We start from the raw sequence: 16840 nt of genomic DNA, 5'->3' as shown, positions 1-16840 counted from the left end.
GCTTAAGTAGATGTAACTTACCTGGCTCCAGGTTTAAAAAAGCCACCCTTGCCCCCCGGGTGACATGTTACATAGTGCGGAGGAGACACCACTTTAAGTCTATGTCGGCAGGAGAGCATCACAGCTATGTTGTCCCGCCAACATAGCTTCCGCCTCTCATTGAGGTGGAGTAATTATGCCAAGGGGAGAGTGCGTCTTCACCAGATGCGCTGCAGCGGCACCAATGTAGCACCGTAGTGTAGACTAGCCCTCTGACTCCAGCCCTCTATAACTCAAAGCCCCACTCTGTACCATTGGACAAGCCTGGTGGGGGAAATGGATCATATTTTAAAGGGATAGAGCCAACACACTCACTCACCACACTTTTTGACCACTCTTGCTGTGTTGCCTCCACAGTGCTGGACTGACCTGGAGTCTACATTGGCAAAATTGGCACTTATCAATTCACCCCAGCACAGCTCCCGTGCTGGTAACAGCTATGGAAGCCATGATGCAGGAAGTACGGGGGGGAGGGGGGTTCAGGCATTGCCTCCACTTGTCATCAAACCCTTCAAATGAAGGCACCAGAGCCCTCTCTTCACTATAACTTCCCCCAGTGGTGCTGCATGTCAGCAATTACAGGTCTCACTTTTGCTAGTGTGCCCATATCCTGAGTATTAGATTTCAAGCTCTAAGGGCAGGTCAAAGCAAACACACACAGTTCAGGGCTGCAACTTGGATGAGGTCCCAAAGCCACGTTGAAGACAGTTTAAACCTTACAACCCGAATCAACATTAAATAATCAATGGAAAGCATCAGTGTTCGGGGAGCTGTGTGTCATAGGACAAACCTTGGTGTAGACTCCTGAACCATTTTTTTTGGAAGTTTTACTGCAGCTTGTTCTGGGAACAGAATGTGGAGTGGGGCAGAAAAGGTCAGAAAACATTACTCATCCAAATGCCTTAGTCCAGGGGTAGTGAATACATCACAACTGGCACAAGTCCATAGACCAAAGTTTATAAAGCTTTATTGAACAGCTGTGCAGTGAACAAACAATACAATGCTCTGGAAGTTTCACAGCTGGTTTTAGTTTTAACCTCCCTTGAGAGAGCAGCAACCATCTCTGCAGCGCTCCAGTAGGAGACGCTTGTGTGGAGACAAATGGATGGCAGACAGCAACATAACCTTGAAAGTTTATAGACCCAGTGTATTTCAAGAACCGGTTAAGTTTTTCACAAGCAAACATTTGTCACAGCAAGGAACACCGTTCCCTCTGGAAGATGCTGCTATGCACTGGAGCAGATGAGCAGGAAAGAAAGCTGTACAGCAAGTGCCACTAGGGAAACCTCCCCTAGGCTCCCCCAAACCAGCCTGCCAGGAGCGAATAGAGATCCCAGGACTGCTCCCTAACCATTTATTGCTCCCTCCCTCCATTGCACATTACCAGCGGCTGGGTTGCTTGGGACAAAAGAAAATGCACAGACAGTCCTGGCCTGCAAACACTGTCAGTTAAATGGATACAACCATTTGTTATTTTGAACCACCCCACATCATGCTTACTAAAAACTCTGAATCCTCCCTCCCTGCTCTCACCTCATCATTCCAGCTAGGAATGCTGACAGTTTTAAACTAACAGTGAAATTAAAACAACCCCAAACACCACAGCAGAGCATGCTTTGTATCCAAAGAGTCAAGACCTCTGTAAACTGGAAATCCAGCAGAGAGGGAGGCAGGCTTTGATGCCTGTGAGAAGCGCTTTAAAAGCAGCATCGTGGCAACTCAACGTTTTTTCAGTTATGATCTGGGAGAATGCAAGCAGTTCAGAAAGCACTTGGGCAGTGCACGTCTTTCAATTTGGCAGGAGGAGATAACTCAGCAGTCTCTGGCTCCAGCAGCTTTCAGCTGAGTGCATCTGTTAACTGTTGCACGTCCCCTTGAACAGCAGTGCAATGAAGACTATCTCCCCGCAAACAGCAACATGGAGAATCTTCTAACTGCTTCAGCAGAATTGGTGGGCCCAAGGCTCCCACAGAGACAGCTGTGGCCTTATACAGACAATTGAGAGAGACACACAGATGACCACAACACAACAGCTGGACAGATCCTTCTTCCACCACTTCTCAGAGGGGAGGGCCAGTGTCCATTCCCAGAAATAAGGGAAGGGAAAACATATAACTCTTCTGCTTCTAAAAGCAGGTAGCAGTGCCAGAATTCACACAGTAAACAACTGACATCAAATTTCATAGGCAAAGTGGGAGGGCTGGTCAGGAATTTGCCGCTGTAGTCCACACACATTATAGAAAACAGGCTGCTTGTACTCCAGTCACATGCCTAGCAAGCCCTCCCTCCCCCCGCTCCCAACCTCACCCAACGCCCCTCTTTAAAAGCAAACCCAGAGCTGTCAGCAAGCTGGAGGAACTTTTAGGTACCGACTATGCTGGGATCATGAGCAGACTCAGGCAGTTGGGAGCCACTGCAGTGATACAAGAAGCAGTTCCCCCAGCAGCTGTAGCAGATGAGGAACAAGGCTGCCAGGAAGACCAAGGCACAGATTGTGCATGGCTTCCGCTCCAGGAGGAAACTCAGCAGATAGAAGCCCATGAACATTGAGTGACTGAACCACAAAGCCGGGTTGAGGGGCTTAGGAATGAGGAGGACAGGCAGTAACCACTGAAGGCAGTACATAGTGACTGGCAGGCAGGGACCCAAGGACAGCAGCAATCAGAAGCACTCCTAGAACTTTTTCCTGCAGCTCCTCAGGTGAGCAGGATTCCCAACACTGTTCTGTAACGTGGAGATAAAGCTTTAAAAGAAAAAAAGAGTCAGGATTAGGGTAATGTGCTAAAGAGGCCAACACCAATTCTCCTCATACACCGAGTCACTTATTTGCTCCCAATCTACTGTACACTGACAATCACGGCATTGTTTTAACATAGTATTAGGAGTTCCTCACACTGAGATTGGAGGCTGCACTATAGTCTCCCAGGGGAAATGGTGAAAATACCACCAACTAGTACATAACACTAGATAAAACATTTAAAAAATGTACAATAGGGGGGCAAGCCTGCATCGACAAGGAGATGGATTTGGTCTAACTTCCTGGTCAATGCTTCTCTTTCCCAAAGGCCAGCTGTTATCTGTGTCACTGGCTCAAATTCTAACAAAGTAGTAAAAAACCCAGTCCCTTCACGCAGTGTGGGAGGCTAGAGGGAAAGCAAAGGATTCCATGGGGAAAGACTAGAACAGCTGGTTTTCCTACTAATGTGCATACTCAGCTCAAACTGTCCAAAGAAATTTGGAAGGTGGTGTCAGCAAGTGCACTTTACAAAGATCACCGCACAGTGGTTGCGTGGGAAGTAATGGAAGACAAGGAACCGAACCTAATTTTGCTTCCAAAGGGGAAATCACATCTGTCTAATAGGCACAGCTGGAAAAGTGGTTCAGCATAAGGCTGACAGCATGCGAGAGGGACTGTGATGATTGATGAGATCTTCACATCTGAACTGAGGATGGGATCATGGGAATCTCTCCTTTGCCAGGTTGCTTCTTGCTTTTCTGCCTGCACCTAAAGTGGGAGAATTTTACTGAGTTTGCTCTGCAGTCCTGCTTGTCATTCCTTTCCTCAGCAGCTGCAAACCCAGAGTCAATTTCACACAGATGCAGGTACTGCAAAGAAAGCCCTTGGGGAAGAGGTAAAAAGCAACAGTGAAACTCAGTTTCCCTCAGCAACTTCTTAAAATCTTAGAAGAGGGAAAGCTGGGGCGGAGGTCAGAGAAAGATGCCTTTATGGTATTTAGACACATTGCTGAAAAACTCATATCTTGAGCTCATCCATGTACCATCTCCTCTGCACACACATGGGCCCATTAAAAAGTCCCCTAGCCCCAAACATAGTATGCATCTTCTAATGCAGCATTCTGACAGCGAAGATCCCAATCACGCAACGTGAAATTCAAGCCATGTGTAGCTAAACTGTGAATGATGACAGCATGCACACTACAATGAGAGACCGTCTCTGCCTGAAGGATTTACAATCTAAGCCAGACAGACACATTCAGATCAGACAAAATACACTGATGGATCAGATATGGGACAATCTCAAAATGACAGTGTTTATACATAAACATGGGATTTCCTTCCTTGGATTATCATCATAAAACCATGTGAAAGCAGCATGTTTTGAGAAGGCATCTGAATGGAGAGAGTGGCCAACCAGTATACTAAGTTGCACTGCTCCCTTTAACAGATCAGCAGCAGTCACAGTGAGCAATCTAAGCAACTCAAGCTAGAATACTTAGCTCTAGATAGCATTTGTCATCCGAGGATCTCAAAGTACTTTAGAAAGGAGGATCTCTTTTCAGTTTACAGAGAGGGGAAATGGATGGAGAAAGAGGATTTTGAAACTTACCCAAGATCACACAGCAAGTCAATGGTAGGATTAGGGTATTAGTCCTGGTTCTGACTCCTTGTCAGCACCTTGCTGAAACAATACACAAAGTGTGGTGGTGGTAAAGGGAAAAACGAAGGCACAGGCAGCAGATCTCTCAACAAGGGCTAATGAGAACAGTTTACATTTATACAGCACCTTTCATCCCACAGTGCTTCATAACTACATTTATACAGCACAGCTGAAGGGGATGGCAGGCAGCCAAGGCACAAAAGGGCAAGTGAAACTTGTGCCCAAGGACAACAGGGCAAGCCCCTCCTCTTAGAGAAGTGCCAGGGGTTCTAGTGACCATGCAGAGCAAACACATTCTTGGTTTATAACGGCTTGTCCTAAAGACCCTTCTTCCTTCAAACACTAAGCTGCATGGTTCTCTCTGTGTCAGAGGGCAGAAGGGCTGAGCTGAGCCAGGCAGGAATAGAAACTGTAGTTGCAGGGGGGCCCGTGGGACAAAGAAGCTGAGAAGATAAACAACATATTCCCTTGGCTAAAACTAGAAGAGAAGGATGGGATTTCCTGGCTAGGGGAGCAGGGATGAGGAGGGAAGAAGAGGCTGCATGAAAAAGCCAAAACACGGCCACAAAGAAAATGGTTTCCTGCCAAAAGAGAGTGAAGTCATAATAAAGATTAAGAAGTTCCCAGGCATATTTGAGTACCTGCTCCTCCAGCAAGAGCTGGGAACACATTCCGGCCTCATAGGCAACATTCTCCCCACGCCACCAGCAAGCGGGTGTATTTTAATAGTGATGAAAGAGGAGGCTGCCCAGCATCTCCATCCCAGCAGACAGCACATCACCAGCGTTTTAGAGTATTCCTGAAGAAAGCATGGGGTGCACTGGTCCTGGGAAGCTATGGTGGAGAGGAGAGAAAGTACCGTCCAGCAGAGAGTGGGGAGGTGGGGTTATTTTATCGGTAAAACTAATGAGCTTATTTTCAGGCCTCACAATTACTAAGTTGTTTTACAGGTCAGTATTTTCTAGTGGTTAGAGCCAAGAATCTGGAATCGGACTCCCAAGTTTTTATTCCTGCTTCAGTCTGTGTCCCCTTGGGCTATAGTTAGTTAAAAAGATAATACTTCCCTATATCACAGAGGTGCAGAAGGGCTATTAACCTTGTAAAGCATGTTGAGATCCTCAGATGAACATCATTATAGAAGCTAAGTATTCGTTAGTTCCTCCCCAGGGTAAGTGTTCACAGAAGTGAGCTAGCAGCACAGCTCTCATGGGAGTTGAGCAGCTAAGTCACTGCTCTTCTCCCTACTCGGACACTCACTTTTTGTTCCTATCTATTCAAACATATGGTATGACAGCAGGCAGGAAAACAATTGTGGCAAGTCAGTGCTCTGCAGTTCTCCTTGAATCCTTCTAAACTGCTCCATATCATATGCACAACATGAACTTATTGTTACTTATATAGCAACTTTTGTCCCCATGTTCCCCCCAAAGCACTTTACAAACTTAACCATTATATAAAGTATACACAAAAATCACTATTTCCACCAATGGACTGCAGTGTACTGAAGCACATGGTACAGCCGTTGAGCCCTTTAAGGCTGAGAGCTGTAGTTGTAGGTCACATATTTGCTCCTAGTGATGTGCCTAAAGGCAATCACATAAAGCTTCTCTCTCTTAGGCAGAGGAGCAGGCAGAGGAAGGGGGAGGTCTCTGTACCCCTCAGGTGGAAAGCATGACAAGAAGACACCTACAGGGAGCAGGAGCTGGCTGGAGAGAAACCTCAGCAGGGTAGGGCTGTGAAGTCCTAGAGACAAATGCTAACATATGACCCTAAAGGGTAGTGAGACTATATTAGGTTGCTTTATTGAGACACCAAGATTCAAAACATAAGAGCCCTGAGTAAAGGAACTAGAACTATGCATTTGTCTGGAGCATGGATTCTACCTTCCCTGGCTGGTGGATCAGCTGTTAATAGTAACAAGTACTCTTTTCCACCTCTTTTTCGCCACCCACCCAAGTCCAACACGGCTATGAGAGTGTCCCATGGGATTCCAGTCATCTTAGCCATATCACCTTTCTTTTACTAAATGGTGAAATATTTATTTGGTTTGTGGTCTTTGACACACAATTTGTTATGCAAGTTACAAGAGTATTTTAAAAGTATTCAATTTTGCCTAGACTCCTGAGCAACAGTCTGAGGCAGGGACACAACAAGCACGCCAAATCCCCACCTGATTTTCTCTTTTTCCCTCAAGGAAACTACAGTTATCTGCTCTTGACCAAGAGGAGTAGATTACCAGGTACTGACAGCAAGTGAACAACTGCCATACAGCAGCATTTCATTGTCTGTGCTTCCCCGTCTCACAATGGCATTCTGCTTCTTCCAAACCTACTGATCTCATTCACCTCTGACTCATCTTTCATTGATTCCTTGGCTAAGATGGTGCACTGTCATCTTTACAGATTGTAGTCCTTATACTCACTCTCATCTGGTTTGTCAGCCACTTTTGTTAGTCATTCCAGGAACAGTGACTCCTCTGAATCCATCACAGCTGTTAGCACCGCTAAGTTTAACTTTAGACCCTTGAGTCACAGAGCGTACAAAAAGCTGCCTGACATTCTCACTGCACTCAATAATTCACTGTTCCTTTCTATGATCTCCAGGCAACACATTGGAGTCTCCTACTCTAGAGTTCCTGCAATACCCTCAGGGTCTGAGCGACCCACCACATCAGAGCTAAGCAAATACAAATGGTTTTCCACAGACAAGTCACTTATGCTCATTAGTGAATCCACGCCAGTCATGCTCACATCCTTTCCACTTGCTCCTATGAACAACATTTAAGCACCAAGAGGATAATAGGGTTATGGGAATAGCCAGCATGGATTTGTTAAGGACAAATTATTCCCAAATTAATCTAATTGCCTTCTTTGACAAGGTTACTGGCCTGGTGGATTGGGAGAAGAAGTAGATGTGATATATCTTGATTTTTGTAAGGGTTTTGACAGTCACACATGACAGTCTCATAAGCAAACAGGGGAAATGTGGTCTAGATGAAATAACTATAAGGTGGATCACAACTAGCTGAAAAACCGTACTCAAAGAGTACTTATCAATGGTTCTCTGTCAAATTTGAGGGATGTATCTAGTGGGGACCCACGGGGTATGTCCCAGGTCCAGTATCACTCAGTACTTTCATTAATGACATGGATGATTGAGTGGAGAGTACACTTATCAAATTTGCAGATGACACCAAGATGGGAGGAGTTGCAAGCATTTTGAAGAATGGCCTTTACAAATTGGAGAATTGGTCTGAAATCAACAAGATTAAATTCAATAATTACAAGTGCACAGTCCTACACTTAAGAAGAAAAAACATCAAATGCACAATTACAAAATAGGAACAACAGGCTAAGTGTACTGCTGAAAAGAATCTGGGGGTTATAGTAGATCACAAACTGAATATGAACGTGATGCAGCTGAGAAAAAAGCTAATATTCTGGGGTCCACTAACAGGAGTGATGTGTGGAAAACACAGGAGGTAATTGTTTCTCTTGTCTCAGCACTGGTGAGGCCTCAGCTGAGTACTGTGTCCAATTATGGGCACCACACTTTAGGAAAGAGGACAAATTGGGTGAGTCCAGAGGAGAGCAACAAAAATGATGAAAGGTTCAGAAAACCTGACCTATAAGAAAAGGTTAAAAAAACTGGGCACGTTTAGTCTTGAGAAAAGAAAGCTGAGAGAGCACCTGATAACCTTCAAATACATTAAGGGTTGTTATAAAAGGATGGTGATCATAAGAACATAAACATAAGAACGGCCCTACTGGGTCAGACCAAGGTCCATCTAGCCCACTATCCTGTCTACCGACAGTGGCCAATGCCAGGTGCCCCAGAGGGACTAGGACATAATGGGGCTTCACTGGCAGCAAACAGATGCTGCAGACTCTTATGGACCTTACAGGTTCAACAATCCTGGGCTCACTCCCTTTGTAGACCATGGAGAACTTCATTACAGCATGCGCACTCACACCCACCCCTACATACCATGTGTTTTCAGGGGCCGCATCCCTACCCCTAACACTCCATCATTAAAGGACAACCACAGCTTCACAAACACTGATCTGTGAATGCCACAGTTGCTGTACATGGATGTAAAATGGACATGAATGTTCTTCCCCTTGTTAATAAATCAATGGAACAGAACTTAAGTTTTTAATGTATTTGCTTTTAAATTGCACAGACTTTTCTTTGTACTGATTCTATTACTGAATAAAATTCTTGGAAAATAATTCATCTTTATTAGTTCACAAACATATGCTGCAGAGTGCCAACCAGTTTTGAAATCACCCACTTGTTACTGTATAGTGCAACAACTCATAAGATCAGTGGCAAACAGTATAATATCAAATATACAGCAAGCACTGCAAAATTCATAGGTGCACTGACAGTGGTATATTCACAGATGTACACCAAGTGTCACACAATTCTTAACAGACCCCAAAACAGCAGGGTCAGGTAGAGCACAGTACACCACAACACATTATTGTGGGTTGCTGTTTAAATGCTCTTTCAAAGCCTCCCTGAGCCGTATAAGCTCCTTCTATCTGGCTGCTCAAACACTGCAGACAGCTACTCCACCTCTACCCTTTGCCCCAGACGCAACTTTTCCCCCTTTGCTTCACACATATTATCCAGCACACTAGACAGCTATAACTAGGCCCTACCAAATTCACGGTCCATTTTGGTCAATGTCATGGTCATAGGATTTTAAAAACCCGTAAATTTCATGATTTCAGCTATTTGAATCTGAAATTTCAAGGCGTTGTAATTGCAGGGGTCCTGACCCAAAAAGGAGTTGCAGATCCCCCCAAAATAACCTTGTGACGCCCCCTCCCCCCCCGCAACTCCCTTTTGGGTCAGAACCCCCAATTTGAGAAATACTGGTCTCGCCTGTGAAATCTGTATAGTGCTTCTTCTCTGTCAGTGCAGCTCTCACTTCAGTGTCCTATGCTGGAGAGCTGGGGCGAGCGTGGCATACAGATCCAGGAATGTGGCCTTGCACATCCGAAAGTTCTGCAGCCACGGCTCCTCATCCCAAGCCTGCATTACGATGGGATCCCACCAGTCAGTGCTTGCTTCTCAGACCCAGAAGTGGCACTCCACCATCTTCAGCTGCTCTGTAAATGGCACCAACAACTTTGAATTGGTTCTCGCTATATCCCACAGCAGCCTATCCTCCAAGAAACTGTCATGTTCCCCGCTGATTTGATTATTCTTACAGCTCTGCAAATACCAGAGGATCACGTGTCCTGTGCTTGCAATACTTACAATAGTGCAGAATTGTGCATGCTCCATGCTTCTGTCAGAGATGGGGGACAGTGAGGAGGGCTGCACACATTATACAAACACCTATCAGGGTTGGTCTAGGTCAGGGGTCGGCAACCTTTCAGAAGTGGTGTGCCGAGTCTTCATTTATTCACTCTAATTTAAGGTTTCGCGTGCCAGTAATACATTTTAACGTTTTTAGAAGGTCTCTTTCAATAGGTCTATAATATATAACTAAACTATTGTTGTATGTAAAGTAAATAAGGTTTTTAAAATGTTTAAGAAGCTTCATTTAAAATTAAATTAAAATGCAGAGCCCCCCCCAGACCGATGGCCAGGACCCGGGCACTGTGAGTGCCTCTGAAAATCAGCTCATGTGCTGCCTTTGGCACGCGTGCCATAGGTTGCCTACCCCTGGTCTAGGTTTACTTGGTCCTGCCTCAGTGCAGGGAGATGGACTTGACTTCTTGAGGTGCCTTCCAACTCTACATTTCTATGGCCTGGTCCACACTAACCCCCCACTTCGAACTAAGGTACGCAAATTCAGCTACGTTAATAACGTAGCTGAATTCAAAGTACCTTAGTTCAAACTTACCGCGGGTCCAGATGCGGCAGGCAGGCTCCCCCGTCGATGCTGCATACTCCTCTCGCCGAGCTGGAGTATCGGCGTCGACGGCGAGCACTTCCGGGATCAATCCGGGATCGATTTATCGCGTCTAGACAAGACGCAATAAATCGATCCCAGAAGATTGATTGCCTACCGCTGGACCTGGAGGTAAGTGTAGACCTACCCTATGATTCAGTTATTCAAACCACCAAGGTCTAACTTAACAGGAACAATTTTAAGATTCACATGCATAAGTACTTGCACATTCAGGGAGTCAGGGAACAAAAACAACATTATGAATTATCTAACCAGTCACAAATAACCAGCACTGCTCTAATTTTAAGTATTTGCAATAAAGTATTCAAAAAGCTACGAGAATAAATACATTTGAGGAGCTTGTGATCTGTTCCTGGATAATTTACAAGTAGAAAAGGCTTAATTCATCATAACTTTAGTTGTAAGGTACTCATTAAGCTATAGTCCCTATATATTAGTCCATGGATACCCATTTTATATCCCCTCTCTTCTGCAGAGAGAGTGTGCCACTCCCAATTACCTTAGGGCTCTACTTACCCCTGACTAGTGAAAGTCAGCTCTGATTATCCCCACTAAACACCCAAGGAAGTGCTCAGTGGTAATCTTATTCAGCCCTCATTAGGGTTGCTGTTAAGCAGGTGTTGGTCCAGAGGGAAGGCAAAACTTAGGTGATTTATGAATCGTTCCCTCCCAGCATGCTAGGCAAGCTGCCACCCAGTTTGGCAGCTAAAAGACTTTACAGCAAGAGATCACTTATGTACCAGCAAGAAGATGGTCAACTATTCAGCTTTTTAGAAACACAAACGTCTCCCTGGAATTTAGAGGCACCAGGTGTCTAGAGCAAATTCTGTCAAGTGTCTACACTACAGCCTTATTCCGGCCGATGGAAGTGCCCTACTACACTGAAAGAACAGGAGTATTTGTGACACCTTAGAGACTAACAAATTTATTTGAGCATAAGCTTTCGTGGGCTACAGCCCACTTCATCAGATGCATAGAATGGAACGTATAGTAAGAAGATATAGAAACCTACAGAGAACATGAAAAGGTGAAAGTTGCCATACCAACTTTAAGAGGCTAATTAAGATGAGCTATTATCAGTAGGAGAAAAAAAAACTTTGTTAGTCTCTAAGGTGCCACAAGTACTCCTGTTCTTTTTGCGGATACAGACTAACACGGCTGCTACTCTAAAACCATTCCAGACAGTTGACAAGAAGGTGTGAGGATACTTAACATGGGGAAACAGACTCAATTTGTGTAATGACCCAGCCACTCCCAGTCTCTATTCAAGCCCAAGTTAATGGCATCTAGTTTGAAAATTAATTCTAGTTCAGCAGTTTCTTGTCAGAGACTGTTTTTGAAGCTTTTCTGTTGCAAAATTGCCACCTTTAAGTCTGTTACTGAGTGACCAGAGAGGCTGAAGTGTTCTCCTACTGGTTTTTGAATGTTACGATTCTTGATGTCAGATTTGTGTCCACTTATTCTTTTGCGTAGAGACTGTCCGGTATGGCCAATGTACATGGCAGAGGGGGCACTGCTGGCACATGATGGAATATATCACATTGGTAGTCACTTGAATGCTAGGATAGCTGCCCATAATGCACCGCTCCCAATGCCGCTGCAAGTGCCGCAAATGTGGCCATGCCAGTGCACAAGCAGCTGTCAGTGTGGACAGTCTGCAGCACTTTCCCTACTGCACTCTCCGAAGGCGGGTTTAACTCACAGCGTTCTACAGCTGCAAGTGTAGCCATGCCCTAAGCTGCCATGGAGTAACAGGGAAGGTTCTTTCATGGATCACTAACTGGTTGAAAAAAAGGATAGTACTAAGTTGTCAGATTTCACAAGTGGAGAAGGGTAAATAGCAAGGTCCCCCAAAGATCTGTACTGGGCCCTGTGTTGTTCAACATATTCATAAATGATCTGGAACAGGGGACAAACAGTGAGGTGGCGATATATGCAAATGATACAAAATTCTCAAGACAGTTAAGTCCAAACCTGACTGCAAAGAGTTACAAAGGGATCTCAAAAAACTGGGTGACAAAATGGCTGATGAAATTCAATGTTAATAAATACAAAGAAATGCACATTGGATAAAATAATCCCAACTATACATACAAAATAATGGGATCTAAATTAGCTGTTACCACTCAAGAAAGATCTTAGAGCCATCAGGCATAGTTCTCTGAAAATGCCCACTCAATGCACAGTGGCAGTCAAACAAGCTAACAGAATGTTAGGAACCATTAGCAAAGGGACAGATAAGACAGAAAATATAATGTCGTTACTATGTAAACTCATGGTACGCCCAATCTTGAATACTGCCTGCAGTTCTAGACACCCCATTTCAAAAAAAGATATATTAGAAGTGGGAAAGGTGCAGAGAAAGGCAACAAAAACGATTAGGTGTATGGAACAGCTTTTATAAGAGGAGAGATTAAAAAGACTGGGACTGTACATCTGAGAAAAAAGATGATGGGGGGGGAAATATGATAGAAGTCTATAAAATCATGAATGGTGTGAAGAAAGTGAACAGGGAAGTGTTATTTACCCTTCACATAACATAAGAACTAGGGGTCACCTGACAAAACACATAGGCAACAGGTTTAAAACAAACATGAAGAAGTACTTTTTCCACACAACAATGTCAACATATGGAACTCAATGTCATGGGGTGTTGTGAAGCCCAAAAGCATAACTGGGTTCAAAAAAGAATTAGAGAAGCTCATGGAGGCTAGGTCCATCAACCTTGATTAGCCAAGGTGGTCAGGGACACAACCCCATGTTGCAGGGGTCCCTAAACCCTCAAGTGCCAGAAGCTGGGACTGGATGACAAAGGATGGATCACTTGAAATTGCCCTGTTCTGTTCATTCCCTCTGAAGCATCTGGCACTAGCCACCATCAAAACTCAGAACACTGGGCTAGATGGATCATTGGTCTGACCCACTATGGCCATTCTGATGTTCTTAAGATAGGCAGATAGCATGAAGTGCCAGACTCTGAAAGGAGAGAGAGAGAACTGAGATACGTAGAAGAGAATGACAGCATGGAAAGAAAAGCAAATGCATTTTAATTTTTCCACGGTAAATGACAGATAATCATTGCACTACTAACAAAAAAGTATTTTGAGAGCCCACTGAACTACCTTGCAAATAATTAACCCACCATTGGTCTTCAGGTGACAGGACTGTCTCCCTATCACAATCTTTAAGAAGAAAGATCAAACCAAAGTAGTCACCAAAACAGCTGCACAGTTCATCATTTGTCATGTCATCCATCTCTGCTTGCATCTAAGCAGCAAGATTAACACAACATCCACTGAAGTGAATGATATGCCTGTAATCATTAAAAAACATTTTTCTAGATATTTGTTCAGTGCAGAGGACTATACCAGCACTGCCTTACACCCTACACTGCAGCCAAGTTACAAGCATGGTCCAGCACCAGCAAAGGAAATGGATGTACGACATAAACAGGAAACAAAGCTACTTCTGATTGTGACTGTCAAATTTAGCCCAGACTAGTTTTTATGAGGAGAGGTGTGCACGTTTTTTTTTTTTTTTTTTAAATGTTAAAAAAAAAAATCACGGAAAGGTAAGAACTGGAAAAAGGGAGATCTACAGACCCAAGGGACATGAAGGGGATCGGAAAAGAACTAGAACAGGGGCAGGCAAACTTTTTGGCCTGAGGGCCGCATCCCGTTTCCAAAAATTGTATGGATGGCCGGTTAGGGGAGGCTGTGCCTCCTCAAACAGCCAGGCATGGCCCTCCCCCCGCTTCTCACCTCCTCAGACTCCTGCCCCATCCACCCCCCCCGTCCCCTGACAGCCCCCGAATCCCCCGCCACCCCATCCAACCCCCCCTCCTTCCTGACTGCCCCCCCAGGACCCCTACCCTATCCATTCTCCCTGTCCCCTAACTGCCCCCAGAACCCTTTCCCCTGACTTCCTCCCGCCCCCCATCCAACCCCCCCTCTTCCTGACTGGCCCCCCTGGGACCCTGCCCCCATTCAACCCCCCTGTTCCCCGCCCTCTGACCGCCCCGACCCCTAACCACCACCCCGGACTCCCCTACTCCTTACCGCGCTGCCTGGAGCACCGGTGGCTGAGGGCGCTACAACCGCACTGCCCAGAGCAGCAGGACAGGCAGCCGCGCCGCCCGGCTGGAGCCAGCCGCGCCACCGCGCAGCTCAGAGCACCGGGTCAAGCTACAGCTCTGCAGCTGCGCTGCCCCAGAGCATTGCGCTGGCGGTGGGGCGAGATGAGGCTGCGGGAGAGGGGGAACAGCGGGGGAGGGGCCGGGGGCGAGCCTCCCGGGGCAGGAGCTCAGGGGTCGGGCAGGAGGGGCGCGCGGGCCGTAGTTTGCCCATCTCTGAACTAGAGGATCGATGAGCCAAAGACGGGGAAGTATTTCTATCTAGAGAAATCAGACAAATGGATCAGCAAAGAAACGGCCACAGAGGCCTCGCCCCAAGCCCCTCGCTCCGCACTTATCTGTCTAAGGATAATCTGCCAGGGCACGTTGTCGCGTCCTCCACGGCGACCAACCCCTCGCCAAGCCGTGGGCCGCACCTGCCCTTCACATGTTAGTTCTGGGGAAAGCCTCTGACGTGGCCCCACACTTGGATCTTTGCAGAAAACAGGAACCTGCCCCCGGCCCCGGCCCCGGCAAATCTCACGGGAGAGCCCAAGGCAAGGGAGACGCCGCTGAGTCCGGGCACAGCCCTGGAGCCAAGGGAGAGCGAGCCACGCTGCCGGCGGGGCGGGGCGGGGCGGGGCGGGGAGCCGCGCCTCGGGACCCCGGCCCGACCGGCCCGCGGACCCCAACGCGCGGAGGGCGCCCCGGCGAGGCCAGGCACGGGATCACCCGGGCGGACAGGGGCTGCACCAGGAGCGGGGGGACGCTGCCTCCTCTCAGCCCTGGGGCCGCACTCGCGCTAGGAGAGGCCCCCTAGAGCCCCAGAAACACCCGGTACCTGCGCACTCCGCCATGGCGCTCTCCGCGGCCCGGACCGTCCCGCTGCCGCTGCGCTCGCCTGCGTCCGTCACTCCCACAGGTCCCCAGCTAGCTGCTCTCTGCCTGAGAGTCGCGACGGGTCTCCTCTGGGGCTGCCCTTCCCACTGCCTGTCTCTATCCCGCACCGTGTCACCCCGGTAGCCTTGCCCCCCAATGGTTAACCCACTCCCTTACTCCTCCTCAGCGCTCCCCGGGGAAACCTGGCCCCATGTAGGTGGTCTGGGGCTATTTTGATCAGGCACCGCCATGGACAGCCCCGGCGGAGCGCCTCCTGGAGATTCCAGTCTCGTGGCTATGCAGCGTGCGATGGCCCGGAGGGCGCCGCAGAGATCGCTGGAGCCTGGTCCCGGGTGTGGAGCTGCAGAGGCTGGCCTCCCCCGAGGGTGGGGAGACTGCTGTGGGCATTCAAGTGGTCATGTTAATTGAATAGATCTCTGCGCGTGTCTGTATTACTACAGCATAACTCTCCTCAAGCACCATTGCAATGGTGCATTTTTAAAAAATAAATAAACACATTTCTTTAGGGATATTAAAGATCCGATTTTGGAAAGCTGGAGGCCGCAGGCTGCCCTCATACAAGCCCTGCGATGGAGCATGCAATTGTGTGGGCGGTGTTGGTAGCTAATACTGGGTCAGCCCCACTAGATCGTCATCCCCTGCCCCTGGAGATCTCCAGGCTTTAGAAAACCTCTCATACACAATCCCTCCCCAACCATCTACCATACACACAATTCATCATATCACTCATGCAATGCAGTACATACCGAGGAACAATCCAAAACAGTTTATAGCCAGAAACGTGAGCTTTGACTATCATTGCATAGCTTGCATAATAGAGGGATAGATTCTCAGTTGATGCAAATTGGCATAACTTAATTGACTTTAATGAAAGCACACCAATTTACACCAGCTGAGACAGTGTTACCAATTTCAAATATTCAAAAATCATGAATCAGCCCCCCCCAATTCATTACATTGGCTTAGAAGTCATTATAACTATCTTATACCTTTATCTTCATAGCAGATTAAATGAAAACACTGGATCAAAATACCCTTACACTTCAGTTTTAATGGCTTTGGCCCATCTCCAGAGCTAGGTAGCAACTGGAGCCATGTGGCTGGTTTGTCATCTGTCTCTGGTGGAGAAGCATCATATAATGTGCATAGCAGGGAGAGATAGAGAACACATTGCTAATGTCTCCAGAATTATAGGCTTCCTGTGCCTTTGTATTGAAGTGGAAATGTTGTTTGTTCATGTATATCTCATTCTGTGTAGCAGCCTCCATTGTAACATGACTGCAATGTGTCACTCATGTCTGATCACACTGGGAAAAATCAGTGTTGCCCCTTTTGACCTGAATAATTAGCCAACAACGGGGGGGGGGGGGGGGGCTTGTAGTTTTTTTCCAATTAGGAGAAATCGGTGACAGTGATGTATTTTCTTGGATGCAGTTTTGTCTATTCACAAAGAACGTAC

General features: G+C 46.7%; 1 protein-coding gene across 5 annotated transcripts; it reads right to left on the bottom strand.

Annotated features, from left to right (window-relative positions):
* Positions 1-984: 984 nt before the first annotated feature.
* Positions 985-15470, bottom strand: BLCAP (BLCAP apoptosis inducing factor). Of its 5 annotated transcripts, none has more exons than XM_034787377.1 (3): positions 15323-15429; positions 4388-4459; positions 985-2782 (listed from the first exon to the last, which is right to left on the bottom strand). In XM_034787377.1, exon 3 carries the CDS (start codon positions 2662-2664, stop codon positions 2401-2403), a length of 264 nt encoding a protein of 87 aa, XP_034643268.1. In that variant the 5' UTR covers positions 2665-2782; positions 4388-4459; positions 15323-15429; the 3' UTR covers positions 985-2400. The 5 variants fall into 5 exon arrangements, with proteins under 5 accessions (XP_034643268.1, XP_034643269.1, XP_034643267.1 ...); XM_034787378.1 differs by lacking the exon at positions 4388-4459 and adding an exon at positions 3360-3544 and having other exon boundaries at positions 15323-15408; XM_034787376.1 differs by lacking the exon at positions 15323-15429 and adding an exon at positions 3360-3544 and having other exon boundaries at positions 4388-5050.
* Between the last annotated feature and the right edge of the window lie 1370 nt (positions 15471-16840).

Source organism: Trachemys scripta, chromosome 12 (assembly GCF_013100865.1).
Source record: "Trachemys scripta elegans isolate TJP31775 chromosome 12, CAS_Tse_1.0, whole genome shotgun sequence".
In the NCBI taxonomy this organism is placed as follows: domain Eukaryota; kingdom Metazoa; phylum Chordata; order Testudines; family Emydidae; genus Trachemys; species Trachemys scripta.
The sequence above is the reverse complement of the archived record's forward strand: the minus strand, read 5'-3'. Positions and strand labels throughout refer to the sequence as shown.